The 25,124-nt window shown below is 47.4% G+C and overlaps 1 protein-coding gene across 1 annotated transcript; it reads right to left on the reverse strand.

The window, feature by feature from the left end:
* Positions 1 to 1,355: 1,355 nt before the first annotated feature.
* On the reverse strand, positions 1,356 to 14,881 carry LOC118941073 (uncharacterized). Its single transcript, XM_090206855.1, has 6 exons — positions 14,725 to 14,881; positions 14,113 to 14,248; positions 13,157 to 13,248; positions 10,498 to 10,719; positions 10,112 to 10,200; positions 1,356 to 3,805 (listed from the first exon to the last, which is right to left on the reverse strand). Exons 1-6 carry the CDS (start codon positions 14,794 to 14,796, stop codon positions 2,149 to 2,151), a joined length of 2,268 nt encoding a protein of 755 aa, XP_090062981.1. The 5' UTR covers positions 14,797 to 14,881; the 3' UTR covers positions 1,356 to 2,148.
* Between the last annotated feature and the right edge of the window lie 10,243 nt (positions 14,882 to 25,124).

The following is a 25,124-nucleotide window of genomic DNA, read 5'->3' on the forward strand; positions in this document are numbered from 1 at the left end:
TGAGCTTTAGGGGATACAGACGGACACGATGAGCTTTAGGGGATACAGACGGACACGATGAGCTTTAGGGGATACAGACGGACACGATGAGCTTTAGGGGATACAGACGGACATGATGAGCTTTAGGGGATACAGACGGACACGATGAGCTTTAGGGGATACAGATGGACACGATGAGCTTTAGGGGATACAGACGGACACGATGAGCTTTAGGGGATACAGACGGACACGATGAGCTTTAGGGGATACAGACGGACACGATGAGCTTTAGGGGATACAGATGGACACGATGAGCTTTAGGGGATAGAAGGCCAGCATCCCAGAGAAACCTCTTCACTGTTGACATTGAGACTGGACAGAGGAACTCTGCCTAGAAGGCCAGCATCCCAGAGTCGCCTCTTCACTGTTGACGTTGAGACTGGACAGAGGAACTCTGCCTAGAAGGCCAGCATCCCAGAGTCACCTCTTCACTGTTGACGTTGAGACTGGACAGAGGAACTCTGCCTAGAAGGCCAGCATCCCAGAGTCGTCTCTTCACTGTTGACGTTGAGACTGGTGTTTTGCGGGTACTATATAATGAAGCTGCCAGCTGAGGACTTGTAAGGTGTCTGTTTCTCAAACTAGACACGCTAATGTACTTGTCCTCTTGCTCAGTTGTGCACCGGGGCCTCCCACTCCTCTTTCTATTCTGGTTAGAGCCAGTTCGCGCTGTTCTGTGAAGGGAGTAGTACACAGCGTTGCACGAGATCTTCAGTTTCTTGGCAATTTCTCACATGGAATAGCCTTCATTTCTCAGAACAAGAATAGACTGATGAGTTTCAGAAGAAAGTTCTTTGTTTCTGGCCATTTTAAGCCAGTAATCCAACCCGCAAATGTTGATGCTCCAGATACTCAACTAGTCTAAAGAAAGCCCGTTTTATTGCTTCTTTAATCAGGACAACAGTTTTCAGCTGTGCTAACATAATTGCACAAGGGTTTTCTAATTATCAATTAGCCTTTTAAAATGATAGACTTGGATTAGCTAACACAACGTGCCATTGGAACACAGGAGTGATGGTTGCTGATAATGGGCCTCTGTTCGCCTATGTAGGTATTACATGAAAAATCAGCCGTTTCCAGCTACAATAGTAATTTACAACATTTATTTTTTACCTTTATTTAACTAGGCAAGTCAGTTAAGCCCAAACGTTTGAACGGTAGTGTGGGTCTCTGGCTAGATAACATGAAAAGGTCCAACCGCGTGTAAAGTGTCCATTGGTGACAGTCATTGTCAAAACAGTGATTATTTTTTTTTAAATTACACCATCAAATTAAGTTTTATTTGTTGCAATAATTGGTCTACAAATTCCACAAAATTTACTGAAAATAACAGTTTTATTTTCAGGAATAATTTGATGCCAATACACACATACACATAAGCAACAGATTGAATGAAGCGGTTAGCATTAGCAATAGTTTAAATGAAGCAGTTAGCATTAGCAACAGTTTGAAAGAAGCAGGTAGCATTAGCAACAGTTTGAAAGAAGCGGTTAGCATTAGCAACAGTTTGAAAGAAGCCATTAGCATTAGCAACAGTTTGAAAGAAGCAGGTAGCATTAGGAACAGTTTGAAAGAAGCAGTTAGCATTAGGAACAGTTTGAAAGAAGCGGTTAGCATTAGCAACAGTTTGAAAGAAGCCGTTAGCATTAGGAACAGATTGAAAGAAGCGGTTAGCATTAGCAACAGTTTGAAAGAAGCAATTAGCATTAGCAACAGTTTGAATGAAGCAGTTAGCATTAGCAATAGATTGAAAGAAGCAGTTAGCATTAGCAAACAGATTGAAAGAAGCAGTCAGTATTAGCAACAGTTTGAAAGAAGCGGTTAACGATTGCAGTCTTGTGTTGCTAATGCTATGCCAAATGGTACCCTATTCCTCACATAATGAACTACTGTAGACCAGGGCCCCCACGTAGGACACCTGTCTAAAGTAGTGCACTATATAGGGAATAACATGACACTTGGGACTAAGACACCGTAAAGAAGGGAGCCTGGTCGCAGATTCTGCCAGGGCATCGCATCCCACAGTTCCATAAAGAGCTGTCTTAAGAGATCAGAAACAGACTGGCGCCCGGGCTAGTCTACAGTGACGTGGGCGCCATGGTAACTCCATCACATAAACTTATGATGTTTGGAGGGACTGCCGACGTCGAAAGGACTGCGAGACTTCCGTTTGGTGGCCTGACTAGGAGTCCCCGCGCTCTTCTCTCTCACAGCGTCTCCACCAGGTCTATCTGCCGAGCAGCAGTCAGACGAGATGTCATGGCGGTGGTTGGCTGAGGCCTGCCAGGCCGACGGCCCTCCTGGTCCCGTCCGGGTCTCTGTTAAGGGATCAAACAGCAGGTCGAAGGACAGTTCATCGGTCTGAGACGGGTCCGAGAGGTGTCCCTGTTCTCTAGCAGGCCCCGTAGAGTCTAGAAGACTGTGGTCCCCGCTGCCATCGTCTCTCCCAGAGGAGGATCCAGACCCGGTTGCCGTCGTCGTAGATGTGGGCGCTAGAGAAGCTGCCCGAGTCGCTGACACTGTGACCGGAGAGGAAGAGGTTCCCTTTATCCCGAAACCCTCCGCCTCGGTCTGTCCACCTCCACCTCGGTCCTGCTCAGAGTCAGGGTCCAGGAAGAGTTCAGAGCAGGCCTCCACCTCAGGTACCAGGGTCACATCCAGTCTGAGGTCAAGGGTCAAATCCGGTGTGTCGGCAGAAGTCAGGGAGGAAGCCAGGGACAGGTGCGACCCTGCCGAGCCGCAGCTCTCTGGCCCCTCCAGCATCATAGAGTCCAGCTCAGAGATCTTATCCAGATAGGCTACGTCCATGAAGGCTTCGTCCGTGAAGGCTTCGTCCTCTGTCAGAGCGCGGGACGTGGTGACTCCCGCGGTTTGGTTTCTCTCGCCGTGCCCCGACCCCGAAGACGTGTTGAGCTGCCTCCGATGCTCCTCCTCTCCGTTGTGATTGGGCGACGTCACAGAGGTCACGGAGGTTATATCAGAAGCCTTGCGGCTCTGCCAGGCTGCAGCCCAGAACAACGGCTCGGTGGCGGTGGAGAGTCCCGGCTCGGCTGCGTTACAGGAAGACACCCCGTTGGACAACTGAGCAGTGTGATTGGACCGTTTAGTTGCTACGGTGGAGACGCTGCTGCTACTGCTGGGTGTTACACTGTCCTCAAAACGGAGTCTCCTCAGATGGGTCACAGCCTTATAACCAAGCTTCTTGTCTTCACCAACACTGGGACTCTTCAGACTGAGAGAGCGGAAGGCGGAGGAGGGAGTGGAGAGCAGGAAGAGGTCAGAGGGAACGATGGCGTCAATACTATCGGTATCTATAGAGTCTTTGTGTCCGAGGAGGGTCACGCCGAAACCTCTCCGGTGGTCCCGGAACGTGTCGGAGCCGACGGCGTCGAGCTCCACGGCGTTAGAGGTCGTCAGGAGGTAGTTGTGGTGAGCGGACAACGTCTTGGATTCTCCCTCCAGACCGGTGCAGACGGAGGCCTTCTCCATGTCACTCAGACTCCTCTTCGTGGCACTGATCCTCTGATAGTGGACCCTGGTCCCGGCTTCACCTTCCCCAGAGGAGGTGCTCTCTGGACGGGCATCGGTGTGGCCCTGGGGCGCCTCAATCGGGTTTCTCGGGAGCCTCTCTGCGTCTCCTCCACCCCGAGTCTCCAGTTCTTCTATGTACTGGTCGCTACGTTCCAGAGCTTTCTTCAGGTGGTCCAAATCTCTTTCGTACTGATGGATCTTAGCTTCCAACGCTGCTACCGTGTACCGGCCAAACCTGAGGGGTGGTTCAGAGCAGAAAGATGGGAGTAAGAATTGAATTTGAGAGCATATAAATTATATTTTGGGGGTAAAAACAATACATATATATCAAACTATACAGTGATATAGATATATATATATACACATACATACATGCAGTGGGGCAAAAAGTATTTAGTCAGCCACCAATTGTGCAAGTTCTCCCACTTAAAAAGATGAGGGAGGCCCGTAATACTTATTTTCCACCATAATTTGCTAATAAATTCTTTAAAAATCCTACAATGTGATTTTCTGGATTTTTTTCCCCTTCATTTTGTCTGTCATAGTTGAAGTGTACCTATGATGAAAATTACAGGCCCCTCTCATCTTTTTAAGTGGGAGAACTTGCACATTTAGTGGCTAACTAAATACTGTTTTTGCCCCACTGTATGTGCATTTGACCCCAGATGCTGATGCTAGAAAGTATCTATTTAAACACTTATTCTCAAAAGAGGTCCTGAGGTACAGAATGTTACCATGAAGAACATCAAAGGGGGGCACATTGCATTGAGGCAACAGGGAGCGCAAATAGTTGATCATATCAATGTGATTACAGATGGATATTAGTACATCTCACCACAGATAAACAGTCAGAAATACGTAGAACCCAAATCCGTAGACAGATAAGATACCAAATGGATTCCAGATAAAAGATATTAACTCTTGACCAAAAAACAATTTATTTTGAGAACATGAACAAATAGATTAGTCATTGTTTTTACCAAGAACATTCCACCCAGCTGAAACCACTCCAGAACATTCCACCCAGTCGTCCACTACCATCCCAGCTGAAACCACTCCAGAACATTCCACCCAGTCGTCCACTACCATCCCAGCTGAAACCACTCCAGAACATTCCACCCAGTCGTCCACTACCCTCCCAGCTGAAACCACTCCAGAACATTCCACCCAGTCGTCCACTACCCTCCCAGCTGAAACCACTCCAGAACATTCCACCCAGTCGTCCACTACCATCCCAGCTGAAACCACTCCAGAACATTCCACCCAGTCGTCCACTACCCTCCCAGCTGAAACCACTCCAGAACATTCCACCCAGTCGTCCACTACCCTCCCAGCTGAAACCACTCCAGAACATTCCACCCAGTCGTCCACCACCATCCCAGCTGAAACCACTCCAGAACATTCCACCCAGTCGTCCACCACCATCCCAGCTGAAACCACTCCAGAAAATTCCACCCAGTCGTCCACCACCATCCCAGCTGAAACCACTCCAGAACATTCCACCCAGTCGTCCACCACCATCCCAGCTGAAACCACTCCAGAACATTCCACCCAGTCGTCCACCACCATCCCAGTTGAAACCACTCCAGAACATTCCACTACCATCCCAGCTGAAACCACTCCAGAACATTCCACCCAGTCGTCCACTACCATCCCAGTTGAAACCACTCCAGAACATTCCACCACCATCCCAGCTGAAACCACTCCAGAACATTCCATCCAGTCGTCCACTACCACCCCAGCTGAAACCACTCCAGAACATTCCACTACCATCCCAGCTGAAACCACTCCAGAACATTCCACCCAGTCGGCCACTACCATCCCAGCTGAAACCACTCCAGAACATTCCACCCAGTCGTCCACTACCATCCCAGCTGAAACCACTCCAGAACATTCCACCCAGTCGTCCACTACCCTCCCAGCTGAAACCACTCCAGAACATTCCACCCAGGAGTCCACTACCATCCCAGCTGAAACCACTCCAGAACATTCCACCCAGTCGTCCACTACCATCCCAGCTGAAACCACTCCAGAACATTCCACCCAGTCGTCCACTACCATCCCAGTTGAAACCACTCCAGAACATTCCACTACCATCCCAGCTGAAACCACTCCAGAACATTCCACCCAGGAGTCCACTACCATCCCAGTTGAAACCACTCCAGAACATTCCACCACCATCCCAGCTGAAACCACTCCAGAACATTCCATCCAGTCGTCCACTACCACCCCAGCTGAAACCACTCCAGAACATTCCACTACCATCCCAGCTGAAACCACTCCAGAACATTCCACCCAGTCGTACACTACCATCCCAACTGAAATCACTCCAGAACATTCCACCCAGTCGTCCACTACAATCCAAACTGAAACCACTCCAGAACATTCCACCCAGTCGTCCACTACCATCCCAACTGAAACCACTCCAGAACATTCCACCACCATCCCAGCTGAAACCACTCCAGCACATTCCACCCAGTCGTCCACTACCATCCGAACTGAAACCACTCCAGAACATTCCACCACCATCCCAGCTGAAACCACTCCAGAACATTCCACCCAGTCGTCCACTACCATCCAAACTGAAACCACTCCAGAACATTCCACCCAGTCGGCCACTACCATCCCAGCTGAAACCACTCCAGAACATTCCACCCAGTCGTCCACTACCATCCCAGCTGAAACCACTCCAGAACATTCCACTCAGTCGTCCACCACCATCCCAGCTGAAACCAATCCAGAACATTCCACCCAGTCGTCCACCACCATCCCAGCTGAAACCACTCCAGAACATTCCACCCAGTCGTCCACTACCATCCCAGATGAAACCACTCCAGAACATTCCACCCAGTCGTCCACCACCATCCCAGCTGAAACCACTCCAGAACATTCCACCCAGTCGTCCACCACCATCCCAGCTGAAACCACTCCAGAAAATTCCACCCAGTCGTCCACCACCATCCCAGCTGAAACCACTCCAGAACATTCCAAACAGTCGTCCACCACCATCCCAGCTGAAACCACTCCAGAACATTCCACCCAGTCGTCCACCACCATCCCAGTTGAAACCACTCCAGAACATTCCACTACCATCCCAGCTGAAACCACTCCAGAACATTCCACCCAGTCGTCCACTACCATCCCAGTTGAAACCACTCCAGAACATTCCACCACCATCCCAGCTGAAACCACTCCAGAACATTCCATCCAGTCGTCCACTACCACCCCAGCTGAAACCACTCCAGAACATTCCACTACCATCCCAGCTGAAACCACTCCAGAACATTCCACCCAGTCGGCCACTACCATCCCAGCTGAAACCACTCCAGAACATTCCACCCAGTCGTCCACTACCATCCCAGCTGAAACCACTCCAGAACATTCCACCCAGTCGTCCACTACCCTCCCAGCTGAAACCACTCCAGAACATTCCACCCAGGAGTCCACTACCATCCCAGCTGAAACCACTCCAGAACATTCCACCCAGTCGTCCACTACCATCCCAGCTGAAACCACTCCAGAACATTCCACCCAGTCGTCCACTACCATCCCAGTTGAAACCACTCCAGAACATTCCACTACCATCCCAGCTGAAACCACTCCAGAACATTCCACCCAGGAGTCCACTACCATCCCAGCTGAAACAACTCCAGAACATTCCACTACCATCCCAGCTGAAACCACTCCAGAACATTCCACCCAGGAGTCCACTACCATCCCAGTTGAAACCACTCCAGAACATTCCACCACCATCCCAGCTGAAACCACTCCAGAACATTCCATCCAGTCGTCCACTACCACCCCAGCTGAAACCACTCCAGAACATTCCACTACCATCCCAGCTGAAACCACTCCAGAACATTCCATCCAGTCGTCCACTACCATCCCAGCTGAAACCACTCCAGAACATTCCACCTAGTCGTCCACTACCAACCCAGTTGAAACCACTCCAGAACATTCCACTACCATCCCAGCTGAAACCACTCCAGAACATTCCACCCAGGAGTCCACTACCATCCCAGCTGAAACAACTCCAGAACATTCCACTACCATCCCAGCTGAAACCACTCCAGAACATTCCACCCAGGAGTCCACTACCATCCCAGTTGAAACCACTCCAGAACATTCCACCACCATCCCAGCTGAAACCACTCCAGAACATTCCATCCAGTCGTCCACTACCACCCCAGCTGAAACCACTCCAGAACATTCCACTACCATCCCAGCTGAAACCACTCCAGAACATTCCATCCAGTCGTCCACTACCATCCCAGCTGAAACCACTCCAGAACATTCCACCCAGTCGTACACTACCATCCCAACTGAAACCACTCCAGAACATTCCACCCAGTCGTCCACTACCATCCCAACTGAAACCACTCCAGAACATTCCACCACCATCCCAGCTGAAACCACTCCAGCACATTCCACCCAGTCGTCCACTACCATCCGAACTGAAACCACTCCAGAACATTCCACCACCATCCCAGCTGAAACCACTCCAGCACATTCCACCCAGTCGTCCACTACCATCCAAACTGAAACCACTCCAGAACATTCCACCCAGTCGGCCACTACCATCCCAGCTGAAACCACTCCAGAACATTCCACCCAGTCGTCCACTACCATCCCAGCTGAAACCACTCCAGAACATTCCACCCAGTCGTCCACCACCATCCCAGCTGAAACCACTCCAGAACATTCCACCCAGTCGTCCACCACCATCCCAGCTGAAACCACTCCAGAACATTCCACCCAGTCGTCCACTACCATCCCAGATGAAACCACTCCAGAACATTCCACCCAGTCGTCCACCACCATCCCAGCTGAAACCACTCCAGAAAATTCCACCCAGTCGTCCACCACCATCCCAGCTGAAACCACTCCAGAAAATTCCACCCAGTCGTCCACCACCATCCCAGCTGAAACCACTCCAGAACATTCCACCCAGTCGTCCACCACCATCCCAGCTGAAACCACTCCAGAACATTCCACCCAGTCGTCCACCACCATCCCAGTTGAAACCACTCCAGAACATTCCACTACCATCCCAGCTGAAACCACTCCAGAACATTCCACCCAGTCGTCCACTACCATCCCAGTTGAAACCACTCCAGAACATTCCACCACCATCCCAGCTGAAACCACTCCAGAACATTCCATCCAGTCGTCCACTACCACCCCAGCTGAAACCACTCCAGAACATTCCACTACCATCCCAGCTGAAACCACTCCAGAACATTCCACCCAGGCGGCCACTACCATCCCAGCTGAAACCACTCCAGAACATTCCACCCAGTCGTCCACTACCATCCCAGCTGAAACCACTCCAGAACATTCCACCCAGTCGTCCACTACCCTCCCAGCTGAAACCACTCCAGAACATTCCACCCAGGAGTCCACTACCATCCCAGCTGAAACCACTCCAGAACATTCCACCCAGTCGTCCACTACCATCCCAGCTGAAACCACTCCAGAACATTCCACCCAGTCGTCCACTACCATCCCAGTTGAAACCACTCCAGAACATTCCACTACCATCCCAGCTGAAACCACTCCAGAACATTCCACCCAGGAGTCCACTACCATCCCAGCTGAAACAACTCCAGAACATTCCACTACCATCCCAGCTGAAACCACTCCAGAACATTCCACCCAGGAGTCCACTACCATCCCAGTTGAAACCACTCCAGAACATTCCACCACCATCCCAGCTGAAACCACTCCAGAACATTCCATCCAGTCGTCCACTACCACCCCAGCTGAAACCACTCCAGAACATTCCACTACCATCCCAGCTGAAACCACTCCAGAACATTCCATCCAGTCGTCCACTACCATCCCAGCTGAAACCACTCCAGAACATTCCACCCAGTCGTACACTACCATCCCAACTGAAATCACTCCAGAACATTCCACCCAGTCGTCCACTACAATCCAAACTGAAACCACTCCAGAACATTCCACCCAGTCGTCCACTACCATCCCAACTGAAACCACTCCAGAACATTCCACCACCATCCCAGCTGAAACCACTCCAGCACATTCCACCCAGTCGTCCACTACCATCCGAACTGAAACCACTCCAGAACATTCCACCACCATCCCAGCTGAAACCACTCCAGCACATTCCACCCAGTCGTCCACTACCATCCAAACTGAAACCACTCCAGAACATTCCACCCAGTCGGCCACTACCATCCCAGCTGAAACCACTCCAGAACATTCCACCCAGTCGTCCACTACCATCCCAACTGAAACCACTCCAGCACATTCCACCCAGTCGTCCACTACCATCCCAGTTGAAACCACTCCAGAACATTCCACCCAGTCGTCCACTACCACCCCAGCTGAAACCACTCCAGAACATTCCACCCAGTCGTCCACCACCATCCCAGCTGAAACCACTCCAGAACATTCCACCCAGTCGTCCACCACCATCCCAGCTGAAACCACTCCAGAACATTCCACCCAGTCGGCCACTACCATCCCAACTGAAACCACTCCAGAACATTCCATAAAACACAGGACTTGTACGTACTTCTGAGGAGATCTACTGGCAACCTCCGCTTTCAACCTCACGTTCTCCTGGACCAGGTCAATAGTCTGACACCGCAACATCTTGTTAGCCTTGAGCAGAGGAACACAACTTTTTAGTTCATATATATATATATACACTATTACATTCTGGACGGCACAAATTTCAGACATTGTTTGTCAGTTACATTGTGTATTGTCATCTTTGTATGTGTGTGACATTGATCTGATGATACCGCAGTGACAAAACTTGTTACTTTCGTGTCAAATTGACAGTTGACGACCCCAAAATTACAGGATTAATTTACACAAAGAACCATTCCAACGATTGTTCCCATGTTTTGCGCAAGTGAGCTCCACGTACAAGGACCATAAACGACTATAAAATACCCCTTTCAGTTTCTCCACATCCAGCTTGATCCGCCTGTAGCCATCTGTAGCCGCTCTCAGCTTGTTGCTCCACTCTTCCACAACGCCGGGGTCTAGACCCCGGTCTTCTCTCCGGCTGGCTGTTACAGTACAGGGATCTAGTACCGTCTTCAGCTGGGACTCCAGGATCTGGTTCTTGTTCCTCAGCTCTTCATTCTCTTTGAGGAGACCTTCCACTTCATCCTGAATGATAAAAAGACAAGATGTCCCACCATCGAATTACATATAGAAGTCACATAGTGATTCAGAGGATCTCTGTGATGTAATGAGAGGATCTCTGATGTAATGAGAGGATCTCTGATGTAATGAGAGGATCTCATGTAATGAGAGGATCTCTCTGATGTAATGAGAGGATCTCTGATGTAATGAGAGGATCTCTGATGTAATGAGAGGATCTCTGATGTAATAAGAGGATCTCTCTGATGTAATAAGAGGATCTCTGATGTAATAAGAGGATCTCTCTGATGTAATAAGAGGATCTCTCTGATGTAATAAGAGGATCTCTCTGATGTAGGCTCGGGGTTCTCAAACTGGGGGCCACTGAATTATTCAGAATTTGTTTTTAAAAAAAGTTATATACATATTTAAATTAATTTTGTCCAAAGTATACGTGGAATAAGTGTAATGGCAAAATGTCTAGAATTGCAGGATATTAGCATTAAAGCTACAACAACTAAATCTCTCTGCCCCATGATGAAATGTGTTGAATTGCAGGAAATTAGCTAGAAAATTCTCTCTCCAATGCCAAGACGTGGGCCTTTAAATTGTTAATGGACGAATCAGGGCTCGAGCCTTGGTTAGTCCGGTCATGCACAGCCAGTCATAGTAAAACTCCTTGTATGCTAGTGTTTGTATTTTTTATGTCACTCGAGTTTAAAAAGGGGGCCCCGGATGAAAAGGGGGCCCCGGATGAAAAGGGGGCCCCAGATGAAAACATTTACATAAGTATTCAGACCCTTTACTTAGCACCTTTGGCAAGGATTACAGCCTCGAGTCTTCTTGGGTATGACGCTACAAGCTTGGCACACCTGTATTTGGGGAGTTTCTCCCATTCTTCTCTGCAGATCCTCTCAAGCTCTGTCAGGTTGGATGGGGAGCGTTGCTGCACAGCTATTTTCAGGTCTCTCCAGAGATGTCCGATCGGGTTCAAGTCCGGGCTCTGGCCTGGCCACTGAATGACATTCAGAGACTTGTCCAGAAGCCACTCCTGCGTTGTCTTGGCTGTGTGCTTAGGGACGTTCTCCTGTTGGAAGGTGAACCTTCGCCCCAGTCTGAGGTCCTGAGCAGGTTTTCATCAAGGATCTCTCTGTACTTTGTCCCGTTCATCTTTCCCTCGATCCTGACTAGTCTCCCAGTTGCTGAAAAACATCCCCACAGCATGATGCTGCCACCACCATGCTTCACCGTAGGGATGGTATTGGCCAGGTAATGAGCAGTGCTTGGTACCCTTCCCCAGATCTGTGCCTCGACACAATCCTGTCTCAGAGCTCTACGGACAATTCCTTCAACCTCGTGGCTTGGTATTTGCTCTGACATGCACTGTCAGCTGTGGGACCTTATATAGACAGGTGTGTGCTTTTCCAAATCATGTCCAATCAATTGAATTTACGACAGGTGGACTCCAATCAAGTTGTAGAAACATCTCAAGGATGATCAATGGAAACAGGACGCACCTGAGCTCAATTTCGAGTCTCATAGCAAAGGGTCTTAATACTTATATAAATAAGTTTTAATTTTTTAAAATAAATTCGCAAACATTTCTAAAAACCTGTTTTCGCTTTGTCATTATGGGGTATTATATGTAGATTGATGAGGGGGGAAAAAATGAATTTAAACCATTTTAGAATAAGGCTGTAACATAACAACATGTGGGAAAAGTCAAGGGGTCTGAATACTTCTCTGAATGCTCTGTATCCCAAACTGCCAGAGGGGGGAAACTGATAAAGGAGACACTCAGACAGACTGCCAGAGGGGGAAACTGATAAAGGAGACACTCAGACAGACTGCCAGAGGGGGGAAACTGATAAAGGAGACACTCAGACAGACTGCCAGAGGGGGAAACTGATAAAGGAGACACTCAGACAGACTAACAGAGGGGGAAAACTGATAAAGGAGACACTCAGACAGACTGCCAGAGGGGGAAACTGATAAAGGAGACACTCAGACAGACTGCCAGAGGGGGGAAACTGATAAAGGAGACACTCAGACAGACTGCCAGAGGGGGGAAACTGATAAAGGAGACACTCAGACAGACTGCCAGAGGGGGGAAACTGATAAAGGAGACACTCAGACAGACTGCCAGAGGGGGAAACTGATAAGGGAGACACTCAGACAGACTGCCAGAGGGGGAAACTGATAAAGGAGACACTCAGACAGACTGCCAGAGGGGGGAAACTGATAAAGGAGACACTCAGACAGACTGCCAGAGGGGGAAACTGATAAAGGAGACACTCAGACAGACTGCCAGAGGGGGGAAACTGATAAAGGAGACACTCAGACAGACTGCCAGAGGGGGGAAACTGATAAAGGAGACACTCAGACAGACTGCCAGAGGGGGAAAACTGATAAAGGAGACACTCAGACAGACTAACAGTAGAAACATGCAGCATATGTAGCTTACTTCATATTCCCTCAACAAAAGCTCCCCCCTGGTCTTTCGGAGGTGTTTCTTCACAGAATAGCTCTCGTTGGACTCGCTCTCATTTGTCCCCCCTAAAAATAACACACAACAACAAAAACAGGAACCACAGTAGGGAATCAGTTCACGAACACAGAATTGTAACTCTGCCACCTTGAGCGACCGTCACATCAACAGTTACCACAAAGTGCTTTACAGGTACCCAGCCTCGTCTAGACCCCAAACAGTGAGTACCACACAGCAACAGTTACCACAAACTGCTTTACAGGTACCCAGCCTCGTCTAGACCCCAAACAGTGAGTACTACACAGCATCAGGGAAAAAACCTCCCTAGAAGGAAGAAACCGTGAGAGGAATCAGACTCTGGGGGGGGGCTTTCTCTTCTGATTTAAATTATGCAGAGATAATCTGGTTGACATATTATGCAGAGATAATCTGGTTGACATATTATGCAGAGATAATCTGGTTGACATATTATGCAGAGATAATCTGGTTGACATATTATGCAGAGATAACCAGGTTGACATATTATGCAGAGATAACCAGGTTGACATATTATGCAGAGATAACCAGGTTGACATATTATGCAGAGATAACCAGGTTGACATATTATGCAGAGATAATCTGGTTGACATAATATGCAGAGATAACCTGGTTGACATAATATGCAGAGATAACCAGGTTGACATATTATGCAGAGATAACCAGGTTGACATAATATGCAGAGATAACCAGGTTGACATATTATGCAGAGATAACCAGGTTGACATATTATGCAGAGATAACCAGGTTGGCATATTATGCAGAGATAACCAGGTTGACATATTATGCAGAGATAACCAGGTTGACATATTATGCAGAGATAACCTGGTTTACATTTTATGCAGAGATAACCAGGTTGACGTATTTTGCCGTAGCTGTTAAACCATTACTCGTACCTATAATTTCTCTGCACGGGTTCTCTGAGGTGATGGGAACTCGGCATGAAGGACATTGACTAGCCTTCTTCAGCCAGATGTCCATGCAGCCAGAACAGAACACGTGGTTATTGGCACAGATAACGGGGTGGCGGACCTGCAGATAGCAATGTTAAAAATAAAAAATGAGTTATTTTAATGATCGATTGCAATACAACTATCCGTGCATTGTAGGCACTGAGCTATTGTGAGATGAATCAATGAATAGTTCAACTATAGTTAATATTTGGCATTGCAAAAACTTCCTACTAAAATTGCACCAAGATGCTAGCTTAGCTAAGCTAACAACACATGATCTGCAGCCGCAGATCAAGAATTGGTCGATGTAATTAGTCAACAAATGTGTAACTAACTAGCCACCCACAGACAAATATGAGTAGCTAATCGATAGAAGGTTCAAAATGTACATCACTTGCTAAATTAATATTTACTAGGCAAGGAAGCTAACGTTAGCTACGTTGGCTAACCAACAGCTAACTAGCATAGCTAACATTTCTGTCAACGTGAATAGTTGCATTGGCTAAAACACGCTGTTCCAAAACGGAAAGCACAAGAAAGTATAAACTGAATTACCTTCCCAAGGCAGATCTGGCATGATATGGGTAAAGTTAGAGAAATAGTCACGTTTTGAAAGTTGTTTGCCATTGTTTTTTTGCTCAAGAGTTTCGACGAGAAACGACAACAACAAAAAGCACCGCCTTCAAAACCACATAACTACGGAAAGCCAAACGGTAGAAAATGTACCGCTGCTCTGCTTTGCGTTTCAAAGACAGACAAACGACATCACAGTTCAGGACCATAGACAGCACCTGACAGAAAACCTGTGCCTTTCAACCTCAGGCAGGACAGACATGGGGATATTGTTTTTTTCATTAACATTTTCAACTTTTTTTTTAAATGTATGTTTTTAACAAAATAACAGAATTATTAAAAGTAAAAATAAAATCTATTTCCACTCTACAGTCAAAAGAAATCTGGTAAAACTGATCTCAAATCCAACTCCCCAGAAATTGCAGTCTATACCCCTCAAACTTAACTCTCGACCTTGAAGCCAGTTCTACTGTGTTTTTTTTTTACATTGTTCCCCTCTAATCAGGGACTGATTTAGACCTGGGACACCAGGTGTGTGATTCCCCTCTAATCAGGGACTGGTTTAGACCTGGGACACAAGGTGGGTGATTCCCCTCTAATCATGGACTGATTTAGACCTGGGACACCAGGTGGGCGATTCCCCTCTAATCAGGGACTGATATAGACCTGGGATACCAGGTGGGTGATCCCCCTCTAATCAGGGACTGATTTAGACCTGAGACACCAGGTGGGTGATTCCCCTCTCTAATCAGGGACTGATTTAGCCCTGGGACACCAGGTGGGTGATTCCCCTCTAATCAGGGACTGATTTAGCCCTGGGACACCAGGTGGGTGATTCCCCTCTCTAATCAGGGACTGGTTTAGACCTGGGACACCAGGCGGGTGATTCCCCTCTAATCAGGGACTGATTTAGACCTGGGACACCAGGTGGGTGATTCCCCTCTAATCAGGGACTGATTTAGCCCTGGGACACCAGGTGGGTGATTCCCCTCTAATCAGGAACTGATTTAGACCTGGGACACCAGCTGGGTGATTCCCCTCTAATTAGGGCCTGGTTTAGACCTGGGACACCAGATGGGTGATTCCCCTCTAATCAGGGACTGATTTAGACCTGGGACACCAAGTGGGTGATTCCCCTCTCTAATCAGGGACTGGTTTAGACCTGGGACACCAGGCGGGTGATTCCCCTCTCTAATCAGGGCCTGATTTAGACTTGGGACACCAGGTGGGTCATATTAACGATCAACTAGAAGAGAAGAGAAGCAGGCTCTGGACCTCGTAGGGTCAGAGTTCAATACCCCATGGTCTGTACAGTATGCCAATTGCAACAACATATCCATGTTTTCAGATTGCAGAACACCAGACAGTGTTAACCTTTTAGTACATGAACAGAACTGAAGGATCCGTTTCAAATCAGATGTTCAGACAATGGACCTCCATAGACATTAGAGGGAGAACCTCTGATCAAATCAAATCAACAATACAATGGACCTCCAATGCCTGTGTGTCTCCATCGTTGTCCCCTCTCAATGCCATTACTCATATCTAGACCTGTGTGTCTCCATCGTTGTCCACCTCTCAATGCCATTACTCATATTTAGACCTCTGTGTCTCCATCGTTGTCCCCTCTCAATGCCATTACTCATATTTAGACCTCTGTGTCTCCATCGTTGTCCCCTCTCAATGCTTTGCCTCCAAATGGACATTTGACCAGAGTCTAAAGTGCGCTTTGAAGGGAACAGGGTTCCATAGGACTCTGGTCTAAAGTAGTGCACTATATAGGGAATAGGGTTCTGTAGGGCTCTGGTCTAAAGTAGTGCACTATATAGGGAATAGGGTTCTGTAGGGCTCTGGTCTAAAGTAGTGCACTATATATGGAATAGGGTTCTATAGAGCTATGGTCTAAAGTAGTGCACTATATAGGGAATAAGGTTCTATAGAGCTCTGGTCTAAAGTAGTGCACTATATAGGGAATAGGGTTCTATAGGGTCCTGGTCTAAAGTAGTGCACTATATAGGGAATAGGGTTCTGTAGGGCTCTGGTCTAAAGTAGTGCACTATGAAAGGAATAGGGTTCCATTACAGCAGAGCTCTTTAGAAAGTAATGTCGTTAGGAGTGAAAGCAAAACAAGGTGATTCCCAGCCGGCGGGAACATGCTTCTTGGAACATAAGAACATAAGAACATAAGAACGTAAGAACATAAGAACGTAAGAACGTAAGAACGTAAGAACGTAAGAACATAAGAACATAAGAACATAAGAAACCTTACCGCTCGTCATTTGATTTAAGTGAGCTTTATGATTTCAACGTGCCATGAAATGGGTCTTACAGCTGCAGCCTGGAGGCTGTGAGAGACATCCAAACGAATGTATTTACAGAGGCTATAGCTTGTGACTCAGGCACAAGACAAACACACATGACACAATGTGCAACACAGGGCCTCCTCAATGAGAGACATTTTATTTATATATTGTTTTAATTACCATTGTTGGACAAATAGATACACAATTAAAAGCATATTTTACATAATTTTAAACTGACCTAGAAATTAGAACCAACCCCCCCTCCTCAACCACAGTACATAGCACCAAGCCACCCCTCACCCACGGTACATAGCACCAAGCCACCCCTCACCCACGGTACATAGCACCAAGCCACCCCTCACCCACGGTACATAGCACCAAGCCACCCCTCACCCACGGTACATAGAACCAAGCCCCACTCCTCACCCACGGTACATAGCACCAAGCCACCCCTCACCCACAGTACATAGCACCAAGCCACCCCTCACCCACGGTACATAGCACCAAGCCACCCCTCACCCACGGTACATAGCACCAAGCCACCCCTCACCCACGGTACATAGCACCAAGCCCCCCTCCTCAACCACAGTACATAGCACCAAGCCACCCCTCACCCACGGTACATAGCACCAAGCCACCCCTCACCCACGGTACATAGCACCAAGCCCCCCCTCACCCACGGTACATAGCACCAAGCCACCCCTCACCCACGGTACATAGCACCAAGCCACCCCTCACCCACGGTACATAGCACCAAGCCACCCCTCACCCACGGTACATAGCACCAAGCCACCCCTCACCCACGGTACATAGCACCAAGCCACCCCTCACCCACGGTACATAGCACCAAGCCCCCCTCACCCACGGTACATAGCACCAAGCCACCCCTCACCCACGGTACATAGCACCAAGCCACCCCTCACCCACAGTACATAGCACCAAGCCACCCCTCACCCACGGTACATAGAACCAAGCCCCACTCCTCACCCACGGTACATAGCACCAAGCCATCCCTCACCCACGGTACATAGAACCAAGCCCCACTCCTCACCCACGGTACATAGCACCAAGCCACCCCTCACCCACGGTACATAGCACCAAGCCACCCCTCACCCACGGTACATATCACCAAGCCACCCCTCACCCACGGTACATAGTAACAATGTAGACAAATAGACCAGGTAACAATGGAGTACAGGTACATAACACTCATCCAAGATCGCATAGCAGTTCAGACGTCTTTTGTCCTCGTCTTGTCGTGTCCTGTATATATATATATTTACAACTTTTTTCACATACATTTTATTTTTATTTTCCATCAACTCATCTTCTAAACACTCTCCTGCAACCAGCCTCACCAATTTATATTTATAAAAAAGTATTATTTACCTCAGATCTGCAATCCTTCAGGAGGCTGGCCAGAAACTAGCCAGAAGCTAGCCAGGAGCTAGCCCAGAAGCTAATCAGAAGCTAACCACGGTTTGTGGTCATCGGCTGTCCTTTAGTTCGAAAATCTATCGAAAATCTATCGCCAGTTTTGTACGGCGCAGCGCGGCTCGGAACGGAACATACCGGACCAATTTTTCTCTCCATGTCCCTGGATTTCAACTGCTCTCTGGACATTCATACCCGGATCTCACAGCTAGCTAGCTGCTATCCGTGTGACAGTCGGCTTTCGTCGATTCCGGAGCAAACATCGATTGTTCCGGTGCTAGCCAGCTCCGTCAATCACGCCTGAGTTCCATCATTCACTCCTGGGCTGCAGTCACCTATCCGGACCCGTTTCACTGCCTACGCGGAGCCCCACCGGGCCTTCACAACCGGACTGCCGACGTTATCTACCTGAAGGAGATCCGGCTGGCTCCTCTGTCGCGACGTTACCGGAACGCCCATCTGCGGCCCGCTAACCGTTAGCTGTCTTTCCGGCTGCTATCTGAATAGACAATCGGACAATTTATTTATTTGAATTATTATGTTTTCTTCTCGGGCCTCTATAACTATATCTATTGTTCTTATTTTTGTTGTTGTGTGATTTGGATTAATCCCCTCTACCACACGGAACCCCACTAATCTACTGACCGAACGCAAGAGGTGGCTAACAACAGACTCCATCCTATGCTAGCTTGCTACCGGTTGGCTTGGCTAGCTGTCTAAATCGCCGTGACCCTAAACCAACCTCTCCACTCACTGGACCCTTTTGATCACTCGACTAAGCATGCCTCTCCTTAATGTCAATATGTCTTGTCCATTGCTGTTCTGGTTAGTGTTTATTGGCTTATTTCACTGTAGAGCCTCTAGTCCTGCTCACTATACCTTATCCAACCTATTAGTTCCACCACCCACACATGCAATGACATCTCCTGGTTTCAATGATGTTTCTAGAGACAATATCTCTCTCTTCATCACTCAATACCTAGGTTTACCTCCACTGTATTCACATCCTACCTTACCTTTGTCTGTACATTATACCTTGATGCTATTTTATCGCCCCCAGAAACCTCCTTTTACTCTCTGTTCCAGACGTTCTAGACGACCAATTCTTATTGCTTTTAGTCGCACCCTTATTCTACTCCTCCTATGTTCCTCTGGCGATGTAGAGGTGAATCCAGGCCCTGCAGTGCCTAGCTCCACTCCTATTCCCCAGGCGCTCTCTTTTGACGACTTCTGTAACCGTAATAGCCTTGGTTTCATGCATGTTAACATTAGAAGCCTCCTCCCTAAGTTTGTTCTATTCACTGCTTTAGCACACTCTGCCAACCCGGATGTTCTAGCTGTGTCTGAATCCTGGCTTAGGAAGACCACCAAAAATTCAGACATTTTAATTCCAAACTACAACATTTTCAGACAAGATAGAACTGCCAAAGGGGGCGGTGTTGCAATTTACTGCAAAGATAGCCTGCAGAGTTCTGTCCTACTATCCAGGTCTGTACCCAAACAATTTGAACTTCTACTTTTAAAAATCCACCTTTCTAAAAACAAGTCTCTCACCGTTGCCGCCTGCTATAGACCACCCTCTGCCCCCAGCTGTGCTCTGGACACCATATGTGAACTGATTGCCCCCCATCTATCTTCAGAGCTCGTGCTGCTAGGCGACCTAAACTGGAACATGCTTAACACCCCAGCCATCCTACAATCTAAACTTGATGCCCTCAATCTCACACAAATTATCAATGAACCTACCAGGTACCTCCCCAAAGCCTTAAACACGGGCACCCTCATAGATATCATCCTAACCAACTTCCCCTCTAAATACACCTCTGCTGTCTTCAACCAAGATCTCAGCGATCACTGCCTCATTGCCTGCATCCGTAATGGGTCAGCGGTCAAACGACCTCCTCTCATCACTGTAAAACGCTCCCTGAAACACTTCAGCGAGCAGGCCTTTCTAATCGACCTGGCCGGGGTATCCTGGAAGGATATTGACCTCATCCCGTCAGTAGAGGATGCCTGGATATTTTTTTAAAATGCCTTCCTAACCATCTTAAATAAACATGCCCCATTCAAGAAATTTAGAACCAGGAACAGATATAGCCCTTGGTTCTCCCCAGACCTGACTGCCCTTAATAACCTCTTAGAGCTCTAGGGGCGCTATTTCATTTTTGGATAAAAAACGTTCCCGTTTTAAGCGCGATATTTTGTCACGAAAAGATGCTCGACTATGCATATTCTTGACAGTTTTGGAAAGAAAACACTCTGAAGTTTCAGAATCTGCAAAGATTTTGTCTGTAAGTGCCCCAGAACTCATTCTACAGGCGAAACCAAGATGATGCATCACCCAGGAATTAGCAGAATTTCTGAAGCTCTGTTTTCCATTCTCTCCTTATATGGCTGTGATTGCGCAAGGAATGAGCCTACACTTTCTGTCGTTCGCCCAAGGTCTTAGCAGCATTGTGACGTATTTGTAGGCATATCATTGGAAGATTGGCCATAAGAGACTACATTTTCCAGAGGTCCGCCCGGTGTCCTTTGTCTAAATTTGTGCGTAATCTTCAGGTGCGGTCATTTTCTCCTGGGATTCAGGAGAGAAAGCATGTGTCCAAGAACGATGTATCAATGAAGAGATATGTGAAAAACACCTTGAGGATTGATTCTAAACAACGTTTGCCATGTTTTCAGTCGATATTATGGAGTTAATTTGGAAAAAAGTTTGCGTTTTGAGGACTGAATTTATGGATTTTTTTTGGTAGCCAAATGTGATGTATAAAACGGAGCTATTTCTAATACACAAGGAATCTTTTTGGAAAAACTGAGCATCTGCTATCTAACTGAGAGTATCCTCATTGAAAACATCAGAAGTTCTTCAAAGGTAAATGATTTTATTTGAAGGCTTTTATGTTTTTGTTAATGTTGCGTGCTGGATGCTAACGCTAATGCTAACGCTAAATGCTAACGCGAAATGCTAACTCTAGCTAGCTACTTTTACACAAATGATTGTTTTCCTATGGTTGAGAAGCATATTTTGAAAATCTGAGATGACAGTGTTGTTTACAAAAGGCTAAGCTTGAGAGATGGCATATTTATTTCATTTCATTTGCGATTTTCATAAATAGTTAACGTTGTGTTATGCTAATGAGCTTGCTGATAGATTTACACAATCCTGGATACAGGGGTTTTTTCATAGCTAAACGTGACGCAGAAAACGGAGCGATTTGTCCTAAACAAATAATCTTTCAGGAAAAACTGAACATTTGCTATCTGAGAGTCTCCTCATTGAAAACATCTGAAGTTCTTCAAAGGTAAATGATTTTTTTGAATGCTTTTCTGTTTTTTTGTGTAAATGTTGCCAGCTGAATGCTAATGCTAAATGCTACGCTAGCCATCAATACTGTTACACAAATGCTTGTTTTGCAATGGTTGAGAAGCATATTTTGAAAATCTGAGATGACAGTGTTGTTAACAAAAGGCTAAGCTTGAGAGATGGCATATTTATTTCATTTCCGATTTTCATGAATAGTTAACGTTGCGTTATGGTAATGAGCTTGAGTCTGTATTCACGAACCCGGATCCGGGATGGGGAGATCAGAAAGGTTAATCAACACAAAAACGTCCTATGGCGTTCTGCATTAGCATCGAACAGCCCCCGTGATATGCAGCTGTTCAGGGAAGCTAGAAACCATTATACACAGGCAGTTAGAAAAGCCAAGGCTAGCTTTTTCAAGCAGAAATTTGCTTCTTGCAACACTAACTCAAAAAAGTTCTGGGACACTGTAAAGTCCATGGAGAATAAGAACACCTCCTCCCAGCTGCCCACTGCTCTGAAGATAGATAGGAAACACTGTCACCACTGATAAATCCACCATAATTGAACATTTCAATAAGCATTTTTCTACTGCTGGCCATGCTTTCCACCTGGCTACTCCTACCCCTGTCAACAGCACTGCACCCCCAGCAGCAACTCGCCCAAGCCTTCCCCATTTCTCCTTCTCCCAAATCCATTCAGCTGATGTTCTGAAAGAGCTGCAAAATCTGGACCCCTACAAATCAGCCGGGCTAGACAATCTGGACCCTTTCTTTCTAAAATTATCTGCCGAAATTGTTGCCACCCCTATTACTAGCCTGTTCAACCTCTCTTTCGTGTCGTCTGAGATTCCCAAAGATTGGAAAGCAGCTGCGGTCATCCCCCTCTTCAAAGGGGGGGGACACTCTTGACCCAAACTGCTACAGACCTATATCTATCCTACCATGCCTTTCTAAGGTCTTCGAAAGCCAAGTCAACAAACAGATTACCGACCATTTTGAATCTCACCATACCTTCTCTGCTATGCAATCTGATTTCAGAGCTGGTCATGGGTGCACCTCAGCCACGCTCAAGGTCCTAAACGATATCTTAACCGCCATCGATAAGAAACATTACTGTGCAGCCGTATTCATTGATCTGGCCAAGGCTTTCGACTCTGTCAATCACCACATCCTCATCGGCAGACTCAACAGCCTTGGTTTCTCAAATGATTGCCTCGCCTGGTTCACCAACTACTTCTCTGATAGAGTTCAGTGTGTCAAATCTGAGGGTCTGTTGTCCGGACCTCTGGCAGTCTCTATGGGGGTGCCACAGGGTTCAATTCTTGGACCGACTCTCTTCTCTGTATACATCAATGAGGTCGCTCTTGCTGCTGGTGAGTCTCTGATCCACCTCTACGCAGACGACACCATTCTGTATACTTCCGGCCCTTCTTTGGACACTGTGTTAACAACCCTCCAGGCAAGCTTCAATGCCATACAACTCTCCTTCCGTGGCCTCCAACTGCTCTTAAATACAAGTAAAACTAAATGCATGCTCTTCAACCGATCACTACCTGCACCTACCCACCTGTCCAACATCACTACTCTGGACGGCTCTGACTTAGAATACGTGGACAACTACAAATACTTAGGTGTCTGGTTAGACTGTAAACTCTCCTTCCAGACCCATATCAAACATCTCCAATCCAAAGTTAAATCTAGAATTGGCTTCCTATTTCGCAACAAAGCATCCTTCACTCATGCTGCCAAACATACCCTTGTAAAACTGACCATCCTACCAATCCTCGACTTTGGCGATGTAATTTACAAAATAGCCTCCAATACCCTACTCAACAAACTGGATGCAGTCTATCACAGTGCAATCCGTTTTGTCACCAAAGCCCCATACACTACCCACCATTGCGACCTGTACGCTCTCGTTGGCTGGCCCTCGCTTCATACTCGTCGCCAAACCCACTGGCTCCATGTCATCTACAAGACCCTGCTAGGTAAAGTCCCCCCTTATCTCAGCTCGCTGGTCACCATAGCATCTCCCACCTGTAGCACACGCTCCAGCAGGTATATCTCTCTAGTCACCCCCAAAACCAATTCTTTCTTTGGCCGCCTCTCTTTCCAGTTCTCTGCTGCCAATGACTGGAACGAACTACAAAAATCTCTGAAACTGGAAACACTTATCTCCCTCACTAGCTTTAAGCACCAACTGTCAGAGCAGCTCACAGATTACTGCACCTGTACATAGCCCACATATAATTTAGCCCTATCAACTACCTCTTTCCCAACTGTATTTAATTTATTTATTTATTTTGCTCCTTTGCACCCCATTATTTTTATTTCTACTTTGCACATTCTTCCATTGCAAAACTACCATTCCAGTGTTTTACTTGCTATATTGTATTTACCTTGCCACCAAGGCCTTTTTTTGCCTTTACCTCCCTTCTCACCTCATTTGCTCACATTGTATATAGACTTGTTTATACTTTATTATTGACTGTATGTTTGTTTTACTCCATGTGTAACTCTGTGTTGTTGTATCTGTCGAACTGCTTTGCTTTATCTTGGCCAGGTCGCAATTGTAAATGAGAACTTGTTCTCAACTTGCCTACCTGGTTAAATAAAGGTAAAATAAAAAAAAATAATAAATAAACATAGAACCAAGCCCCCCCCTCACCCACGGTACATAGCACCAAGCCACCCCTCACCCACGGTACATAGAACCAAGCCCCCACATCACACACAGTACATAGCACCAAGCCCCCCCCTCACCCGCGGTACATAGATCCAAGCCCCCCTCCTCACCCACGGTACATAGATCCAAGCCCCCCTCCTCACCCACGGTACATAGAACCAAGCCCCCCTCCTCACCCACGGTACATAGAACCAAGCCCCCCTCCTCACCCACGGTACATAGCACAAAGCCCCACTCCTCACCCACGGTACATAGAACCAAGCCCCCCTCCTCACCCACGGTACATAGAACCAAGCCCCCCTCCTCACCACGGTACATAGAACCAAGCCCCCCTCCTCACCCACGGTACATAGAACCAAGCCCCACTCCCCACCCCCCGCTTCTCATGTTTCCTGGTCTTCCACACTGTCAGAGAGAGAGAGAGAGAGAGAGAGAGACAGAGACAAAGAGAGACGGAGACAGAGACAGGGAGAGGAGAGAGAGAGAGACAGAGAGAGACAGAGACAGAGACAGAGACAGAGAGAGAGAGTGAGAGAGAGCGAGACAGAGACAGAGAGAGAGAGACAGAGAGAGAGAGAGAGAGCGAGACAGAGACAGAGAGAGACGGAGACAGAGACAGGGAGAGGAGAGAGAGACAGAGAGACAGAGACAGT

The sequence above is a fragment of the Oncorhynchus mykiss genome, chromosome 18 (assembly GCF_057628025.1).
Source record: "Oncorhynchus mykiss isolate SJ-2025 chromosome 18, ASM5762802v1, whole genome shotgun sequence".
Taxonomy (NCBI): domain Eukaryota; kingdom Metazoa; phylum Chordata; class Actinopteri; order Salmoniformes; family Salmonidae; genus Oncorhynchus; species Oncorhynchus mykiss.

Bases quoted from the DNA above. Each gene is read 5' to 3' on its own strand.
- LOC118941073 (XM_090206855.1), bottom strand. From the start codon at position 14,796: ATGGCAAACAACTTTCAAAACGTGACTATTTCTCTAACTTTACCCATA. The intron at 10,720-13,156 runs GTAAGCTACATA...TTTATCATTCAG, and splicing joins TTTTGTTGAGGGAATATGAA to GATGAAGTGGAAGGTCTCCT. The intron at 10,201-10,497 runs GTATTTTATAGT...CCTCTGCTCAAG, and splicing joins ATGTGGAGAAACTGAAAGGG to GCTAACAAGATGTTGCGGTG.